Genomic DNA, 21,447 nt, shown 5'->3' on the forward strand with positions numbered 1-21,447 from the left:
ATGGAGTTCCTCTAGCTAGAAATTTTGGCCTTACCTTCTGGATGGTATGGAGCAGCCCACAGGTTCATAGTTGCCAATATGCATGACAGCGTCTAATTGTTGTTTTGAAGTAGAGGCAACATCTAAAGAGAGACATTGAACTCCACCCCTTGCCAAGAACTGATCACACTCTGATTTCAGTAGAATTTAAGGTGCAACTCCCCCACAATAGGGAAGGAGCTGTTAAAAGAGTGCATGGAGAACAAGCAATAGAAAGGACACCCAGAGTGTTACTTGAAGATCGGTCTTAAATTTGACAAGATACTAATATAAGCTTACATTAGAGCCTACACAATGGTGATTGAAGTGGCAAAATAGAAGGGTGTTTTTTTTTTGCTACCCCTATTGCCTATACTGAATGATGTCCAGTGGCCCTTTTTAAAACAATACATTCTCCTTTTAGGGAAGGAAGTTTGCCAAGAGTTTTTGAAGGGCCACTGTGAAGAATTTTCACATATTGGCAGACAAAACCACTGAAACCCAAGAGGACCTGGAGTCCTGCTAGACAGTGCCATTAGAGATGGCTGGCACCTTGTCTTGTGAAACTCCTGCAGTGAGTTGGCCATGGCAAGTTGTCCCTCGGCAAGTTGGCTGCAGTGAGTTGGCCATAACAAACTGGCTGTGGCAAGTTGGTCACAGTGAGTTGTCCTAGACCCCATCTATCAACACTGGGTTTGGTATCATCAGTATGGTGATAATGCCCAACTATGTATCTCATTTCTGAACCAAACAGCTTATGTAATGGAAACAGTGACTGAGCTGTCTTGATCTGGATGGGGAAGAAGAGACTGCAACTGAATCTCTGCAAGATGGAATGATTTTAGACTTACCAATTTCAAGAAAGCTCCATCGTTAACTCTGAACAGAGTTGTATACCTCTACTCAGATGTACACAATTTGAAGGTTCTCGTAGATTTGCAGTGCCTGTTTAAACAGGTGACAGTTGATGGCCAGGGGGACTTTAGTTCTGCTACATCTTATATATCAGACAAGGAATCCCTGCTTGCAATCACTTATGGTCTACCTGTTTTTACTACTGTAACTCATTCTGTATAAGGCTATTCTTGAAACGTATTTGGAAGTTGTGTAAGTGTTACAGAATTTGGTGGCATGGCAGTAATGGGTATGGTCCGATATTCTTGTGGTCTCCACTGCTTTGGGAATTGCACTGGTTGCCATTTGGCTTCTGGATGTAGTTCAGGGTGCTGGAGATCACCTTTAAAACTATGCATGGCTCTGGACCTGACTAATTCTGGAAGCACTTTCTCTTATATTCATTTGCCCATTCAACAAGATCAAATAAAGTCACTCTAAATCCCATTCCATCAATTGATAAAATCTTTAGAAACAGGCATTTTTAGTAGTCTGTGCCCCCACCAGTAGAGATCTGATAAGCTTAATCCCTTTTGAGCTTCAGGAGAATGTTCCTGTGATGGTGTGCTATAGTTGGGATTGCAAGTGTGTGGCATTTGTATTTGTCAATTTTTAATCTTTAAATTTTATGTTTTCATTTGACGCTTTTTTATGTGGGGTACTTGAAATTTTGAATTATTGTTCTTTGTTGCTACTATTACCCACCATGAGCTTTTTTTTGGGGGGGGGGAATGGTTGGCATACAAGCAAGTAAAATGTGGATGCAAGACTTTCAGTTTAGGGTATGTGCTGTGGAAAGGCTTTAGCACATATTGTTATCCCTAATTAAAGCAGTATAAAGGTCGTACATAAATTCAACAGGGTACCTGTTCTGTTTCTCTAAGGTTGTGATTGGCAAAAATATCTATCAAATTTTACAATGTACTTGAGAGAAGGAGCAGAACTGTATAATACCAAAATAACTTTTAGAACTTAGAAGCAGTTCTAAAACCTGGGCTCCTGTCAATTATCTGTGAACAACTTTGGCAGTCTTACTCATGCTTTTGTCTTATTTCTCGTCTATTTTTTCATATTAAAAACATGTTGACAGATGCCAACAGAAAGTCAGAGCCAACTTCTCCAACAGCAGCCTTTATTAAGAGAAGCTGTCAATGCATTGATTGGTGATCAGAAGCTTCAAGAGATCTTTAGCAGAGGTAAGATCAACAATAAGGTTTTTAAAATATGTTTGATTTTGATGGCAATTAGATTATATTGATAAGTGCTACTTAAAGCCTCATTTTGTTTGAAATGTTTCTTATGATTCAGGCTTTTTAAGCTAAAACCCCACAATTAATCAAGTATTGTTCTGCATCACCTGAAGCCGCTTTCTGCTATTCAAGAAATAGGTTTCAATATTCACAGACTTAGAAGTAAAGGCCTGATAACTGCAGGGCATTAGATAAGGGTGCTCCTGGACAGTATAGCCATTATATCAATATGTAGGGCTTAGCTTCTTTTAGTCTTGGGCCTTTACTTCCCTTTTATGTTATATATGTATATTCCTAGTTTTTAGTTTCAAATCTCTGTGTTGAAGTATTCATTGTGTCCAGAAGCTATTATTATTGAGCACTTGCATCCAATCTTTCAAGCTTCAGGAACATGTGTTTTTCAGAGTAATATAATTATCTTTTTTTCAGAGCTTCCTTTGAAAAATATTGGAAAGTTTCAGCTTGTTCAAAATATTAGAATTGAGATTGTTGATTAGGGCATAGTTCAAAATACTGGTCATGATCTTTAGAAGTCCTAAATATCTTGGGATTAAGTTATCTGAAGAATCAGGCTTTCCATTATAAACCTGTTCTTCTTTTGGCCAGGCAGTATTGAAGAATATTTGAAATGTATAGAGAAGAAGGCCTTTTCTCAGGCAGTCATATTATCTTCCTCAAAGTCTGCTCTCCTTTCTAGACTTATTGGCATGGTAGACCAGTTGTATTGAATTATTTTTTTGATGCCAGAACACATGGTTTTAATTTTTACTGATAAGTTTGTATTTTTTTTCTCACTCATTTTATGCTTTGAATAGAGGTAGATGGTTGGTTTTGTTGCTGTCCCCATGGCTGAAAATTGGGATATATAGTGAATCAAAGATGAGTCTGGTATTGCTATAAATACTTGAGCTAAGAGTGAGTAATTATGTGAAAAAATAATATGGGTTGTAGTTGAAAGTTCTGGAGAAGAACAAGCTGCATGACCTTGTATTGAATAAAGGCAGTTTATCCAAGGGTGTCCTCCAATTCCATTGCATGTTTTCACTAATTATTGCTATTTTTATCATATAAAAGATGACTGAAAAAAGTAAAACAAAAATAGAAGTTACTGTCAGCAAGTTAAAATATTTAAAATACATTTTAGAAATTGATTCATTATCCTATACATTTGTGGTAACTATTTCTCTCAATAATACCTCTTAAAACATTTTTACTTTATATTCTACAAATACTTTAAAAAATGTGTATATTTTGTAAGCACTTTTGTTTAGGGTAGTTTTTTTTCTGTTAAATCTTTTGGGGGTGGGGAATATATTTCTGTCTTACATGATCATGTGGAACTCTTTTCCAGGACTTTACAGTATACAGGGTCAAAGAGTTAAGGTGTATCAGCCTGAAGAGGAAATCAGCTGGATCTCTGCGGTTGTGAGTTGTCAAGATCCTCTCACACGTCTGATGGAAGTGGTTTTGACTGAGGTAAGAAGCTTTTATGGGGTTTTGAGGTCCAATTTCTTCATTTCAGTTCACTGAACAGGATGTTACAGATGATCTCACTGCTTTGCTTGTATGGCAAAGTTGATACTTTCCCTAATAGTGTTTTGATGACCAGTTACACTTATTTACAAAAACATTTGTGCTAAGAGCATGGTAAATTTGTAAATTATGCTTACTGTAATTCTATTATGTTTGTATATGTATATTTAATTCACATTTATTTGTAACTGTAACTTGTTTTGTGGTCCTTGAAATGATAATTTTGTACTGTTCTGCATTGTGAATCTTCAAGTTTTGCAGTTGTGAATACTCTTTATTGGGATCATAATAAAACTTAATTTTTAATGGATGCACTGCATGTTTGCATACAACAAATACTCCTAGTCATGGCTTCCCCTTAGGGTCTCTATTTTTCTTTGGTCTCTTTAAAGTGTTCATTTTATTGTAATTATTTCTTGATTATTTTATTTAAGATTTAGGTGGTACTTTCTTCTGTTATGATATTGAAGGTCCTGTTCTCTAAGCACCAACGTTGCTGGAGAAACTTCCCCCTCTTGGATGCACATAAATTGTTCTTATTATGCCTAGGCAAAGAACATACCCTTGAGTCTTGTGTGGTCATGGTTTAAGAAACCGGCATGACAGGGCAAATGGCTTCCTGGGAAAAAACGCTGAAAGCAGATCATTCCACAACCTCTGGTGCTTCTGCTTTTTCAATGTTTATATGATGGCCCAAGTTCTCACAAACCACAGACATGAAAACTAAGGTATGTACTTGCAGATAAACCAAAAATTTAAAATGCCAAATGCATCCAAAAACTTGGCCTTGGTTTATCTGCAAGTATAATAATACTTTCTAAAGGTACCCATATTTCTGGTATATACTCACGGATATAGCGACCCTCAAATTTGAAACCAAAACATGGATCATCCATGGGTGGCACACTTTTTTCTGGTATGTTTATAAAATTTTGAAAGTCAAGTTTATCTGCAAGTGAACTTCCACATGCATGTATAAGTAGACGCTTGAGATCAGTCATGTCCAATTTTCCAGTTTCTGGATAATCTAATACAGGTTGTATTAGAATGTGCTATCACACAATCAATAAATGTTGGTATCTTTTGAAGATGGGGTACAAAAAAAATGCCACAATATTGTGAGATTGTTAAGATTACAGTTATTTCATCCATGCAAGAACAGGTTGCAGATATTATTTTGGGATTCCATAGATAGTGTTTTGGCACATTGTACTGCACATGTTACCAACTCTTTCAATAAAAATTCAGAATATTATTAAAATGTATTCTCTTCTGCCCGTGGATTTTTATATCAACTATTTAAAAAAATCTTTAGCAGCTTTCTCTGCTGCTAAGAATGTGTAATAAAAAGTGGTTATGGAGGAAGAATGTGCCTACCCAAAGTCTAACTTCACAACATCCGTATCCTTATTCTGTCAAATATTTGGTTTATTTGCTGATATGTTTTTATTCAGATTGTTTGATTCATGCAATTAGAATAACAGCAGCTTGTTCAGAAATAATAGCCTTTTGTGTATAAAAGCGGGATATAGAATGTATCTGCTTCTAGTTTTAAACAATGATGAGTTTAAATGTGATATGAGCATAAATTTTTATTTCATTTAAACACTAATTAGAATTAATAAGACCAGAAGTTTAAAATGAACCAAAGTGCTCTGTACTTTAAGGAAATCATGGCTTATTTTTTTTAAAGGAATAAATATTTCTAGTTTTTTATTTTAGTGAACCCAAAGTTTGATGAAATGCATACATCTAATACTAATAAGTGATTTAGTACTTTGTTCAAATTGAATTTAGATCTCACTCTCTGTAGAACTGCAGATAGAACTGGAGGGAATATAAGGAATATCTCATTCTTTTATTTAGGAAAAATGATTCCTTCGGACTTATCTTTGTATTATCTGGTATAATTGAAAATTACAGCCACCTTGAAGACCTTTTGTTTATATAAACAGAAAAGCATTAATACATTATAATATCTAATATTAGATTTATATAATATGTAATTAGAATAATTTTCAAATAAGTGAAATCAGCTATAGCGCATTATATAATATGCCACATTTAAAATAATGAGTATGATAAAGATACGAGATGTCAACAGAAGTTGACATAGCTTGGGGACATACTTTCCAGACACTAATTGCTGCTTTGTAAACAGTGTATTTTTTCTCTAATACTGGATTTCCTTTTCCTTTTTTGTTTCTCGATTCATTGCATAAAAAACAGACTGGTGAAATCAAGTCAGTAGATCCTCGACTGATTCATGTAGTGATGGACGCATCTATTCAGAATGAGGTATCATGTTTTAGTACATCATGATATAAACAGATATGGGCTAAATAAAGGTGTGTAGCTAGAACTCCATTGTCCCTCCAAACCTCTAGGTGGGTCTAGTCGTGCTACACACCGGTGTGCATACTGTTCTGCACCCGTTAGGAGGTTCTAATTTTCCACCTCCCTGATTTAGGGAAGATTAGTGTAGAGAAATGAGACTAGTGAGTCTCTGTTATTCAGTGATTCTATAAAGATTGTTGTCAATTCTAGTGAAGATGATGAAACAAAGACTATGTTGAAGGGGACTGATAAGCATCAACAATAGAGTACTTGAGACTTTTAAGGACTGCATGTGATTTGTGAGCTTCATATAGAAACTCAGAAATCTGGCTCATATGTTATAATTTATTTGAACTTGGTTTTGCATGTTATACGAACCCAATCATTGTGATATGTAAACCAGGATTTATTCAGAGGGGCAGTGTATGATTACAATCAGTTCTGGTTCATTTAATAAACTATTTTAAAAAAAGCTTGACTGGTTCTGATAGATGAATTAATCAGAGTAGCTATCTTATTGTGATAGAGCCTTCATAATTATTTGTTTTGCTTATGTAAATTTGACTTGCTAATTATAACCAGATCCTATTCACACTTAAGCCGTATGGAATTCAGTCAAACATAGCCTAAATTGGCAGGCATGGAATTATGTGCAAATTAATGAATGTTAAGTTCCTTATTGATCTATTATTTAACATACCTTCTAAATATTATTTAAAGCAACTTGCTTGTTTAAAGTTCCTTAACATTAAGCAACATTTCTTAAAATCTTTGGATAGATAACAATACTGATTTCTCCTGACTTTGTTGTGAGGTGTGTAATGTTTTTATCTATTGCAGGGGGGATCCCTAAAGGGAGGTAAATCCTCCAAAGGGAAAAAAAAAGAGAGAGAGTGTGGATGGGAAAGATGGACGAAGAAGAAAAAATGCTTCTGATATTGGTTGTGACCATGCTACAAAGAAGCTAAAGGAGAGGGGCGAAGTAGATTCTAATGGAAATGATGGTGGCGAGGCAAATAAAGGAGCATGGAAGGGAAGCGGTGACATGACTCTGGATCCAAAGACCAAGCAACCTCCCCCATTTGTTTCTCCAGTTAATCGAAGTATTCGCTTTGCCACATACACAAAGGAGAATGGACGAACTCTTGTGGTCCAAGATGAACCAGTAGGTGGTGACACTCATGCAACCTTCACTTCCTTTCCTCCAGCTTCTACACAAGCCCTTTTGAGTGGAGCTGGAAATGAAGAGGTGACAAAATCCTTAGAACAGAGCAGTCAAGATCTAGCGGTAGCTCCTACAGTAATTACAACAACTGGGACAACGCCAGCTACTGTACAGGTCTCGGATACTGACCTGTCGGCAATTTCTGCTCAAGAAAAGCAGAAAACAGGCCATTCACAGATCCAGGCAGAGGTAAGTTGTTTATTGCCAGTTTGACGAATACCTAGCATTGTTAAGTTGATGCCAGTATGTAAAATGCTAAGACTTTTGGGGAATTGCTAGGATTGTATATAAGACGACATCAAAGGCTACGTTATAAACTGATATATTACAACCTTGAATTTGTTTTGCACACACACATACACACACAATAGTTTTGTATAACTTTGTTCAGTTTTGATGGGGTCACAAAGAGATGAAGGGGAATGTATAATAGGATTTTGGGACAGGGTTGGTTGGTTTTGTTTTTTGTTTTTTTTAGAATTGCAAACCGTAAGTATTCTGTAAAGAAGGCTAACAGTATGTGAATAGAAATTAAGAGCAACTATACAAGTGAATTCTTCTCTTGCCTCATTAGAAAAAAGATACTAATTTGCACAATAAATGAAACTGGAACTCAAAAGTCTCCAGTTTAGTGTACATTGATTGTCTTAGTAAAAAGTGTTTTGTTTTTTTTTTAAAAAAGAAAGTTATATAATTATTTTAAGAAGATGATTTATTTATTGACGGATTTTTTTACAATGTGGAGCAAGCAGGGAACTGGATCTGGGTTAGAAATGGGATTCAAAATCATGGTGTTCTGTTTTCCTTTTGCACAGAGAAAAATTCTATGTGCAGGAGAACATATTCAGTTATTGCTCCTAGTCTTGCCCTTCCCTGCCTTACATAAAGGCAGTCCAGGATGGATGTCCTTTATCCTTTTCCTGAACATACGGCAGATCCTGAAGTAATTTTTCCGGTATTTGTCTTCCGCCATCAGATAAGTTATTGAAGAAGACAGAGGCAACTCTATAAACTCACTGATTTCATTCACATCTTCTATTCACTTCATGGAGGAAATACAAAGTTCAGGCAAAGCAGAACAAATTTCGATGGTATTTTTGAAAGAATGTCAGCAAGATCCATCTCTGCCAGTTCCATTTCCCCCCCCCCCCCCCTGGCCTTTGAAAGATTAAAAAACGTAACAGGGTTGCAAAAGAGGGAGGGACTTGGGGAAGAAGAGAAGAGACCAGGTGGACAAAACTGGTAGACCAGATGCTTACTTCCCCTGTTTAAGGAAACAAGTTACTATTTCAGAATAACTGCTAAAATGCACCAATTAACAATTTAAGTGTTTCAGAAATGGAAATAAAAATCTGGAATAATACATTCCTTTTTAGAAAAGAATTACAAAATCAACTTTGTGAAAACAACTTACCTGTGTATATAGATTTAGTGATTTGTCATTCTGAATTAATTTTGGCAGCCTGCCCCCCCCTCTCTCTGTATATGTCTGTCTGTCTTTCTTTCTTTCTTTCTATCTACCTACCTACCTACCTACCTACCTACCTACCTATCTATCTATCTATCTATCTATCTATCTATCTCATCTATCTGCATAATATACATTTTGATATGGAATATATTGCTAAGATCTGCTAGGCCAGTATATTGGGGAAATTGTCTTGGGTATGGTGAAATTTGGATTTTGTAGGGTGAACATAACTAGCTGCCTAACTGTTTCATTTCAGAATACCCAAAATTCAGCATCGGCTTCTGCAGGATTTGGAATGACGCAGTCGTCTGCAACCCAGCCTTTAGTATTTGATGATGGGCAAAGCCAATCCAATGGCGTATTAGCTTCAGAGAAGGCACCTGTTGGATTTTCCTTTGGTAGTAACACTGGTCATGAAGTCCAGCAAGATACAGATCCATCAAAGAACTTGTTTTTTCAGTGCATGTCCCAGAATCTTCCCTCCAGTAACTATTTCACAAATTTGTCAGAAAATCTAACTGAAGAATCCCCAAATCAGGACTCGTTAAAAAAAAGTCCAGAGAACCTGAGTTTGGGGATCTGCAAAAGTAAAGGCCCCACTGGAGAAATTAATCCTGGAACTCCGTTGGGCACTCCTCCAGAACGGAAGCTACCGCTGGAATCCATGCCTACTCTTACTCCGGCTTTCCCACGAAACCTCATCAGCACACGAACTCCTGATAATCATGAAAATCTCTTTTTACAACCTCCCAAATTGTCACGAGAAGAGCCCTCCAACCCTTTTCTGGCATTTGCAGAAAAATCAGAACTTAGCCCTTTCAGTAGCTTTGCATCTTCAGCTCAGCAGTCAGGAGCTTCTGCTTCTCCCTCTTCAGGCCTTGGCTCCAAGATTGCTTCTGGCTGGCCAGATTTGCACACCTCAACTGACTCTTCAGCGAAAAAGAAAAGCTTGTTTATAATGACAGATTCCTCCAAGACGCTGCCCAGCGTGCCTAGTGCAACTCTCTTTGCTGGTGTTCAGAGTTCATCTACTCTGGGGAATGGCCGTTCTAGTTCACCAGTTGGCAGTCTGACACAACCTATTGAAATGCCCACACTCTCCTCTAGTCCAACAGAAGAAAAGCCATCTGTTGGGCCTGGGCAACAGGACAATCCTTTAATGAAAACTTTTTCTAATGTGTTTGGCAGACATCCCTGTGGCTTTTTCTCTCCACAGGCCGAGATAGGACTGGAAAGCAAACCCCCCTTTGAATCTGTAAAAAGGTTTTCTCTAGATGAGCGGAGCATGCCATCTAAACAGGATTCTGATTCTAGCACCAATAGTGACCTCTCGGATATGAGTGATTCTGAGGAGCAACTGCATACCAAAGCTTGTCTGAAGGGAATCCCAGAGCATTTGATTGGCAAACTGGGTCCCAATGATGAGCGGAATGCTGAACTACTCATGGGCAAGGGGAAGGGGAAACAAGCCCCTAAGGGCAGGCCTCGCACAGCTCCCCTGAAAGGTGATGATGTTTTTTTAAAAAGGCAGAGTCTGGTAATTTGGGGAGGACAGCTGATGGGTTACTTACCGTATATTTCGGAGTATAAGACGCACATTTTTCCCTCAAAAAAAAAAAAAAACTGAAAATCTAAGTGTGTCTTATACACTGAATACAGCATTTTTTGCCTCCCAAAACCTGCCCCTTCCTCAAAATAGCCATGCAGAGTCTCTAGGAAGCTTTTAGAAAGCTCCTGGGAGCTGGGGAGGACAGAAATGAGCAAAAAACTGCCCGTTTTTTGTTCAATTTTACCCAGCCCCCAAGAGCTCTCTAAAAACTTCCTAAAGGCTATCCATGCCTCCCCCCCCTTTTTAATGAAAAACGGGCCATTTTCTGCTTGGTTTTGGGTCCTCCACTCCCCCAGAAGCACTCTGCAAGCCCCCTAAAGGCTATTCATGCCTTTTGGGGGGGGGGGGTAAGGGCCATTTTTGGGAGGTTTGCAGAGTGCAAAAACTTTTTATTTGCCTCTTCAAAACCTTGGTGTGTTTTATACTCCGGTGCGTCTTATACTCCAAAAAATACAGTAGTTGAGTATTTATATACCTGCTATACTGTCAATCTCATGATACATAACATGATTTATGTGAATCGTAATTGTTTTAGGTTGTTTTGCAAGCTTTTTCAGTGAAGTGCAGAGTACCTTTGTATGTGTGGTGTGTATGTCTCTGTGTGTGTATGCGTGTGTGTGTGTAAACTCACAAGACAGTAAAACTGGCAATTCTAAAAGCGTTGTAAGATGTTAAATGTCAGGAAAAATAAGTTGTACAGTGGTAGAAACTCGGCCCTAGAGTTTAGAATTCTATCTAAAATAGATGGTATTCTAGAGAAGAAATGTGACTTGGCCTTCATTTCAGATTCATGATACTTTTATCATGGTAAATCCTTTTTAGAGATTCAAAATAAAACAAGAATGCTTTTGTTGTTATAGATTTTATATTGGGTTTGATTTAAAAAGAATTTGAATAGCAAAACAAAATACTGGGGAATTAGAGGGCAGCATTACTTAGGTACTAGAAAGAATGGTTGGAGAATTAACATAAAAAGAAAAATTAATAAACCAGAGAGGTATTTTGTATAATCACAAAAATCTCTAGCTCTTTGTAGTAGTCTATAAATTATACTAGGAAATGGCTGACACCAGCATTTCTCCAAGTAAGGCAATATATCTTGCAGCATTTATCCTTACTGAACATGTTTATTTTAACAAGCAAACATATACCATGTCCATTGACATTCTCAGTCATCCAGGTCTTGGTTGTGCCAAAGGTGCTTTTTTCAGAAGGCAACTGGACTTTCTGGTTTTTCTTTGAAGACGTTTTGCTTCTCATCCAAGAAGCTGCTTCAGCTCTCATCCAAGAAGCTTCTTCTCAGAGCTGAAGACACTTCTTGGATGAGAAGTGAAACATCTTCAAAGAAAAAACAGAAAGTCCAGTTGCCTCCTCAAAAAGCACCTTTGGGATATACCAAGTCCCTGAGATCCTTATATCACATTTGGGTGTTGAAAGCATTCATTTAAATTATTCTCATTTCCAACCTCCAAAAAGTGAAGAAATCTAATTACAGGGAAAACATAGGTACAAGCTAAATAGGAAGTTAGAAATGACTGCTAAAAAAATGAATTTTAAGTATATGGTGGCTCATATCTGATACACCTAAGTCCTTATAACCTCTGTGATAGCTGTAGTGTGAAATATATTGATTGTCATTTAAATTTCATTTAGTTCGAACAAAGGGCAAGTAAGTGGGAAAGTAGGGTTATACTACCATTTTTTGCCTAAATATTAAACTTGTGCACTGATTGTATTGTTCAAAAATTGGATAAGGCCTATTATCAGCTTGCAGCAAGTAGAATCCTGCTTCTATCTAATAACAGCTCTGCCTAAGTAAACATGCATTTTACAGATTAAGTAAATACTTTTTGATATTGGCAAACATACTGTCTTGTAACCTGCTTGTAATAGATGCTTTGCTTTGTAGTTGGTCAGTCTGTACTGAAAGACATGAGTAAGGTGAGAAAGCTGAAGCAATCAGGGGAGCCCTTCCTCCAGGATGGCTCATGCATCAATGTGGCTCCTCATCTGCACAAGTGCCGAGAATGCCGGTTGGAACGCTACCGAAAGTTCAAGGAACAGGAACAGGATGACTCTACAGTAGCCTGTCGGTTCTTTCACTTCCGCAGGTGATAAAGCTCTCTTGAGTTATTTGTACTCTCTCCTTTCTTTGTTAGCATGATCATTCGGCAAGTAAGTACAGTAAGTAAGATATCTCTTGATTTCACTTAGCTTCCGTAGTTCTCTATAGTTCCAGAGAAATGCTACGTGCATGGCTCAGACCAGTGCAACAGAATAATAATAATATTAAAACTGTAGAAATATCTGACTGGTATGGAAAACATCTGACTGGAGTTTCTTAACACTGTTGCCTCCATGAGAAATCTTGTAGAGAGTTTTGCATTTGTTCTGAGGATTCTGTCCAGTTTCTGGACACCAGCAGGCTCAAACTCTTCCTAAATAACAATATAACTCATTGTCTTAGTCATCTCAGCACAGGGGTGGGTTCCTGCCAATTCTAACCTATAGAAGAGGTTCCATAAATCTACCGTGCCGTTTAGAACCATTTCCAGCTTCCTCCCCCCATCCATCTGCACCACACTTGCCTTGCCCGCCGCTCACTGATTGGCTGGCTCACCAATCGCCCCGCCCGCCTCTAAGAGTCCTATCTAAACCTTAAAATCTTAAAGCTGTCAAGTTTGAACATCCCTGGGGGGGTTTTTCTAAAGGTTTAGGGGTGTAAGGGTCTTGTAACTTGACAGCTTTAAGACTTGCAAACTTCAATGCCAGAGTTCCTGAGCCAACATGACTGGAGGAGGAATTCTGGGAGTTGAAGTCCACAAGTCTTAAAGCTGTCAGGTTTGAACACTCCTGGTTTTTTTTTTCTAAAGTGTTAGGAGTTCAAGGGTCTTGTAACTTGACAGCTTTAAGACTTGCAAACTTCAATGCCAGAGTTCCTGAGCCAACATGACTGGAGGAGGAATTCTGGGAATTGAAGTCCACAAGTCTTAAAGCTGTCAAGTTTGAACACTCCTGGGTTTTTTTTCTAAAGAATTAGGGGTGCAAGGGTCTTGTAACTTGACAGCTTTAAGACTTGCATGCTTCAAATGCCAGAGTTTCTGAGCCAACATTTTGGTTCCTAAGCAAGAGCGTTGTTAAGTAAGTTTCACCACATTTTACAAGTTGGCCACGCCTACCCAGTCACATGACTGTCAAGCCACTCCCACAAAGCAGGCCACACCTACAGAAGAGGTTCTAAAATTTTTTGAAACCCACCACTGTCTCAGCAGTACATGTGTGCAGCTTGTCCGAGCAATTTTAGTTGACAGGTATCTAAACAATTCCTCACAGCAGCCCTTCAAATATTCTTTGGCTGATTCCCTTCCAAGGAGTTACCTTAAGCAGTGGCACGGCATGGTAATTTTGCAAAATGCAACAAAAGTGGGAAAATATCACCGTTTTGCTTATAGGATTAGGCTTATCCATATTGAGTGGATTTGTTCTTTGTTTCCATTCCATAGCTTTCTAGGCTTCTCTTCTGCTGCATCATCTCCAAAAGTTACTTTGATAACTAGGATTTTCTATTTAAAGAAAAGAATTTATAAATAATTGATCGATTTTGCTAATTTTGAATGATACCATAAAGAAAGCTTGGATTTCATTTTCTGTTGAAGAGCAACTGATACCTGCAAATTTGTTTCAGGCTGATATTTACTAGGAAGGGGATATTGCGAGTGGAAGGATTCTTAAGTCCCCAGCAAAGTGATTGTGATGCTATGAGCTTGTGGATCCCGTCAGCATCACCTGCAGAAGGGATTGATTTGGAGACCTCCAAATATATCCTGGCCAATGTTGGTGATCAGTTTTGTCAGCTAGTAATGTCTGAGAAAGAAGCAATGATGATGGTAGAACCACACCGTAAGTTCCTCTTTTCTTTTTTGACCTGCCTGCAAAATGTATAGAAATGGGAATAATCAAAAGAAAAAAATATATTCAAGTCATTATTAATGATTTGCCTTTTTTTCTGCAAATTTTGTCCTCGTGGAATTTGAAGAGGGGCTGCCTCTTTTTCCCAAATGATTTTGTTTGATGTGTGAAAACAGGATTTTATGCATTGCTTTTCATATGTTTTCTATTGAAGCTGAGTTAATATATGGTTCTATGGAACTAGATAGGCATAATTTCCTTTATTTGCCTTGTTTTGATACAGTTTTTCTCAGCATGGTGCCTTCTAGATGTGTTGGACTTCTAGAGTTTGTTCCCAATGTAAATCCGCTTCAAAATGTGAAACTGGTTATCCTGAATCTAGTATATAGAAATGCACAAGGATATTTATGCGAGCAGAAAAAGTCTGGCCAAGAGGACCCTTTTTATAAGTTCCTCTGATGTAGCAGTTGAACCTATTCCTGGATTGGGAGGTCCTTCAGATAGTCACTCATGGCTTAGTCACCTCAACATTGGATTACTGTAATTTGCCACACTGTACCATCAGGGGTATCTAATTCGCAGCCCATGGGCCGGATGCATTACGCGCTGGCCACTCCTATCCCCAGTTTAGCGAAGGGGGGGAAAGTTGCAATATGTCAGGTGACATCACGAGTTTGACACCCATGCTGTAGATGAAGCTGTTCTTAAAGACCATTTGGAAACTACAGCTGATCCTGAACACAGTGGCAAAAGCAGATATGTCATGTTACGCTTATCCCCCACTGCTTTGTGAGCTACACTAGTTACCAGTTGGCTTCCAGATGTAATTCAAGATGCTATGCCCTTCATAATATAGAGCCTGGATAGTTGAGTGACTGCTTGTTTCCAATTATGTCTTCCCTTCTATGAAGTTGGGCAGAATGGATGTGTCCTAGGTCCTGTAGGAGAAACGGTATCACCTTGCAAGACCTAGGAAGTATGTCTTCTTGGTTGCCGTGCCTGCTCTCCTGAATGATATTCTCCCCAGGGATTCATATAGTTGTCACCTTAATGATATGCAGCCTTGGGATAGGTTGTTGGCAGTTTTCTAGTCAATTGCTATTTTTCCTATATGTGATTGTTTTTCATTTCTAAACTTGCAGAGGAGTTGAACAGCCTCAAAATTGAATTAAATAAATTATAATAAACTTTTTTGGAGGTATTTTCTAAAATACTCTACATTTTTGAAATTGCTGCTATGAATAATCGGCCATCCTTTAATTGTTGGTTTTCTTCCTTGTAGAGAAAGTGGCCTGGAAGAGAGCTGTACGCGGTGTGAGAGAGATGTGTGATGTATGTGAAACAACCTTGTTCAATATTCACTGGGTATGTCGCAAATGTGGCTTTGGGGTTTGTTTGGACTGTTACCGTCTGAGAAAAAGCCGTCCACGTAGTGGTGAGTATTTAGAAACTGTCCAGGAATAAATATTGTAAAACCTAGCAAGTTGTCCTTTGAGGAGATCAATTTATGATATGAGGAGTGATGGATCTCTGAGTATTTTGTACAGATCATGAAGAGTTTCTAACTTCCATTCAGCAGCAGAAGGAACAAGAGACTTCTTTTGTCATTTTGATGTTAAGCTGTGAAGATGGAAGAAAAGAGATTCAGATTAGAAGTACACTATATTGCCAAAAGTATTTGCTCATCCATCCACATAATCAGAAGCAGTTGTGAGTGAATACTTTTGGCAATATAGTGTATATGTGAACTCGTCTAGAAAACAATACCTTAAGCTTCAGTGATGAACACTCATTTGTTAATTCAGAAAATGCAGGGAGAGCTTGACTTACGACCACAATTGAGGCCAAAATTTATGTTGCTAAACAAGACAGTGGTTTACTGAGTTTTGTCCCATTTCATGACCTTCCTTTACAACAGTTGTTAAGTTAATCCCTGCAATTGTTACATCAGTAACATAGTTGTTAAATGAATCTAGTATCTCCATTGACTTTGCTTGTCAGAAGGTTGCAAAAATCGTCACCTGACCCCAGGACATTGCAACCGTCATAAATGCGTGCTAGTTGCCAAGTATCCAAATTTTGATGATGCGACTATGGAGCATGCTGCAAAAATCATTAGTCACTTTTTTCAAAGCATTGTAACTTTGAATGAAAACTAAATGAACAGTCAAGGACTATCTGTATATTATATGCAAAGTGATATTATTTCTGTTTACATAATGTGAAAAATTAGAATGAAGATATACAGGTTTTCATTACTGAGATTAAGTAGGCTACCTTGGGGATATTTGATTTTATTTTGTGATGAGGAAATAGGTTGGAAGGTTGATTCTAAGCTTAGGTTTTAGTCTTATAAACCTGTTATATTGGTACTGACCAGCAGGATATTAAACCTTATAAATAATTATGCTCTAAGTGCACTTAGCACCATTGCAGATTAGTACAAATTTTCTTACTATGAAACTATTGCCCCCTAAAATCAAAGAGTGGCTCTCTTGAAAAATTATTAACATACAGTACTTTGAAGCTACCAAAGCATAACATTTGGAAAAACTGGGTTGTTCTTTTTCCTTATTCCAGAAACAGAGGAGATGGGTGATGAAGAGGTTTTCTCATGGCTGAAGTGTGCAAAAGGGCAGTCGCATGAACCAGAGAATCTCATGCCAACCCAAATCATTCCTGGCACAGGTAAAACTTTAACCATTAATGTTTTTCCATATCCCTTTTGTTTCTTTTATTCTGATCTGAATATATTCTAGTTTTTCTTTTTAATTTCACCTCTAAAGCAGCTTAAAGGAGGAGTTTTATAGAGATATACTACAATAAAGAAATACATTATTCCACCAGAGAGAATTTTAGCCTTAGAATGAGTTACGTGTTAATTTTTGAACTATCTGAAGGTAGACTTCCTGTTTTTTTTTAGTTTTTTTTTTAAAAACCCTTCACTACTTGGGCCTATTTTGAACATAAATATTTATGCTTTTCAAGGCTTCCAGATTTTCCTACACAATATAATCTATCATGTTTTAACTTTCTAGCATTATATAATATTGGAGACATGGTTCATGCAGCACGTGGCAAATGGGGAATTAAAGCTAACTGTCCATGTATTAATCGGCAGAACAAATCTGTGTTGCGACCTGCTGTCACAAATGGGATTTCACAGGTATGGGAATTTTTAATTTGACAATAATTAGGACTTTCCTTAAAAGCATCCCAATGTGCATTATGCATAGTGGGATGAAGTGGGATAAAGTTAGCATCTCCATAGCAAGATATAGAGTAAATAAATACCCTGTACTAATTGGATCTTATTATCTCTTGTAACTTTTTAGATCTCTCACAATGTAGTTGCTGGGAAGATACACATATTTTACATATTTAATCTATTCTGAATGACATATGGCAAAAGAAGTACAAAACTCTTTAAATTTTAAAATGATAATCTTCTGTCTGGTCACCTTATCCAATGTTTAGTTACAATAATTATATCCTTACCTCTTTAAAAAAAAACACCTTATAACGAAGTCCACTAAAGCTACAATAAAATATGTATATAATATGGTGGACCTAATAATAAGCAATTAGAAGCTACTTTTTTCATCATTATTGCATTATATCTATTAAAGAGGTACTCAATCACAAATCATACAATAATGAAAGTGTATATATTCCACTAAAAATCCAACTGGACTCATGCATTTAACAAGATCTTGCTTAGAATGTATACAGTTTTACAGCAGTCAGATAGCAGATTTCCTGCTGCTTTCCACATCAGTGATTAGGAGAGATTCTGCTCTCTGTCAAACATTACTTCCAAACCAAGTCTGTGGCTTTTTTCAATTAATGTCTGTTTTTCAAAATGGAAGAGTTTTAGAAGTTGCAACACCTATACATTAGGCATCTATTCTGATAAGTACTGATTTCCCACATTTTATGGTAATATCTCATTGTCTGATTTTAGATCCTTTTAACTGGAGGTTTAGTGAAAACTACTTGTATGTGTGTGTGTGTGTGGTGTGTATCTGCTGTTTTCTGGATTGAATGGATACTGGCTAATAGATGTAGAGAGGCAAGTTAGACTAGACCAAAGCCATAGTGACAGAAATGCTTCTGCTGTTTTACATTGTGTCTGTCAACCTCTACTGCCCCAACTAGATGACAGATTTTTGTTTCTCTTTGCAGCTATCATTTTCAGCTGAATTGCAAAGTGTAATTAGGTTTTAGATCTTATCATATGACTTGAAAATGTAGAAATTAAAGATCAAGTCATCCTGGAAAACATTAAAGTACTTTACCTGTTTATTAAGGAAAATTATGAATATAAAGCATTAGGGATAACATTGGCTAGGGAAATGATCAAATAAAGAATCTTGAATTCTGAAGAAAATGATTCTGGCTACTGGATATTTTAATGGATAGGGCCTTAGTAGTTTGTTAAGTACCAAAGGTGCTTTTTCAGGCGGCAACTGGACTTTCTTGGTTTTTTTTTTTCTTTTGAAGAAGTTTTGCTTCTGCATCTTTTTAGAGGATCACTACTCAGGTGACCCTGAAGACACAGATAAACCTCCAAGTGCTTCAACAACCCTCTAAAAGGATGCAGATTACCAGCTGTCTACAAGGAATATAAATCCTTCCATTCCCCACTATCCTGTCAGAGCTGAAGAAGCTTCTTGAATGAGAAGCGAAATATCTTCAAAGGAAAAACCAGAAAGTCCAGTTGCCTCCTGGAAAAGCACCTTTGGGACCACCATGACCTGGATGACTGAGAATCTCTACAGACTTTCACCAGTCACAGCTCTAGCCAAAAGTGACCGTTCTTTGAATATTCTGTAATCATATTAAAATATAGATCAGATTACTTAAATATCATCTAATTGTTAATTGTCAAATGATGTCAGTGAACTTGTAATCATGATTTTCATGGTATGGTAATAGCTATTGTGTTTTGAAATAGTTTTATTCTTACTCTAACTAGTATTGGTATTAGCTTTTATTAATTGATTAAGATATTTTTGACTCTTTGCATGTGATCCTATGTCAGCAGCTGCCCAGTATGAATCCCGGTGTACCAGGTCCTGCAAGTGAAAGCACATTTTCCCGTGCTGCAGGGACAACTGAGAATGAGCCATTGGACACAAATGCTCCAAAATCTGAAACTGTAGAAGCCAAAGTAGAAGAGCCCATTAAAGCAGAGGTTGCAGCTACCAGCAACAGTGGGGAAATGAAGCCGAACAAATCACTGTGTCCAGAAGCAAGTCCTTCATCAGCATTGCATTGGCTTGCAGATTTAGCGACTCAGAAGGCAAAAGAAGAAACAAAAGGTAAGCTGCCGACTAACTGAAAATGTTTTGTTAGTGGCCCAGTCAGTATCTAGCATGGCAAGGAGGACAATGATCTCAAAAACAAAGAGAATCAAGCACATTTCCAAATAAACTACTTTTCAAGTCTCAAGTATGACATGTTTGTCAATAATTAATTTCAAGGAAAAGATAACTGGAATCTTCAGGCTAACTAGGTAAAGGTTTCCCTCGTACATATGTGCTAGCTGTTCCCAACTCTAGGGAGTGGTGCTCATCTCCATTTTCAAAACCGAAGAAGCCAGCACTGTCGGAAGACATCTCCATGGTCATGTGGCCAGCATGACTAAATGCCGAAGGCGCACGCACCGCTGTTAACTTCCCACCAAAGGTGGTTCCTATTTTTCTACTTGCATTTTTATATGCTTTCGAACTGCTAGGTTGGCAGAAGCTGGGACAAGTAACAGGAGCTCACTCCATTATGCACGAGGGATTCGAACCGCTGAACTGCCGACCTTTCTGATCGACAAGCTCAGCGTCTTAGCCACTGAGTCCCCACTGATCTATAAACCAATTTCGTTGTATAAATGATGTACAATGACAATAAAGGGTATACTATACTAGCAGTCTCCTCAGCCTTAGTAGCAAAATATATGCCAGAAGATAAGAGTATATTTTGCTACTAACAGGAATATACTTTGCTACAATACTCCAAAAGATAGTGTAAGATATGGAAGGATCTTGACAGACTTTAACACTGGATCCTATCTAACAAAATGAAATCCAATGTGGAGAAAAGATTTTACACTTAGGCAAGAAAAACCAAACGCACAAGTATAGAATAGGTAGTACCTGACTCAACAGTAGTAACTGTGAGAGGGATCTTGGAGTCCTAGTGGCCAATCACATAAATATGAGCCAGCAATATGCTGCAACTGTCAAACTTGGCTGCATTAGTTTACATATTTGATAAAGCTTATTAATTATGTAATCATACAGAATCTATTCTATTCAATTGAATTACTGCATAATTCAATTGAATGTAGACTGAAACAAACCAAAGCTTTGATGGCTGCATTAAGAGAGGGATAGAATCAAGATCACATGAAGTGTTAATACCACTTTATAATTCCTTGGTAAAGCCACGTTTGGAATACTGCATTCAGTTTTGGTCACCAAGATATAAAAAGATGTTGAGGTGATGTTATAAAAAGATGTTGAGACTCTAGAAAGAGTGCAGAGAAGAGCCACAAAAATGATTAGGAGGCTGGAAGCTAAAACGTATGAAGAACGGTTGCAGGAATTGGGTATGTTCTTGTCTAGTGAAAAGAAGGAAATGGGGTAACATGGTAGCAGTATTCCAATATTTAAGAAGTTGCCACAAAGAAGAGGGAGTCAATCTATTCTCCAAAGCACCTGAAGGCAGGACAAGAAGCAATGGATGGAAATTAATCAAAAAGAGAACCAATCTAGAACTAAGGAGAAATTTCCTGACAGTTAGAATAATTAAACACTGGAATGAGTTGCCTCCAGAAGTTGTGAATGCTCCAACACTAGAGGTTTTTAAGAAGAGGTTGGACAACCGTTTGTCTGAAATTGTGTAGTTTTCCTGCTTGAGCAGGGGGTTAGACTAAGTCCCTTCCAATTCTGTTATTATGTTATATGTCTGATACGTAGAATGACTTATTAATCAACAATTATAATGTGTTAAAATCGCATTATGTTTGGTGAGACCTGAGATTGCCTGAAAACTAGATGTTAAGTAATTTCCTTGCTGAATGATATAGTATAGCCTGTCTTACATGCAACCTGCTGCATACCCAATCTATTTTCCTCTCCTTCCTCCCTTTCCACCATCACCCCAATTTAGATTCTACATATGTCTAGCCAGTAAATAATGG

At 37.6% G+C, this 21,447-nt stretch overlaps 1 protein-coding gene across 1 annotated transcript in view; it reads left to right on the top strand.

Moving 5' to 3' along the window:
• Positions 1-21,447, top strand: part of KDM3B (lysine demethylase 3B) — a 47,660-nt gene that overhangs the window by 15,177 nt on the left and 11,036 nt on the right. Inside the window, 12 exon segments of the mRNA XM_032209238.1 lie at positions 2,003-2,108; positions 3,514-3,638; positions 5,925-5,993; positions 6,873-6,902; positions 6,904-7,446; positions 8,985-10,233; positions 12,247-12,448; positions 14,023-14,237; positions 15,529-15,681; positions 16,827-16,934; positions 17,285-17,412; positions 19,294-19,570. Of these exon segments, the coding sequence (XP_032065129.1) occupies positions 2,003-2,108; positions 3,514-3,638; positions 5,925-5,993; positions 6,873-6,902; positions 6,904-7,446; positions 8,985-10,233; positions 12,247-12,448; positions 14,023-14,237; positions 15,529-15,681; positions 16,827-16,934; positions 17,285-17,412; positions 19,294-19,570 (3,205 nt within the window).

The sequence above is a fragment of the Thamnophis elegans genome, chromosome 2, assembly GCF_009769535.1.
Source record: "Thamnophis elegans isolate rThaEle1 chromosome 2, rThaEle1.pri, whole genome shotgun sequence".
Taxonomy (NCBI): domain Eukaryota; kingdom Metazoa; phylum Chordata; class Lepidosauria; order Squamata; family Colubridae; genus Thamnophis; species Thamnophis elegans.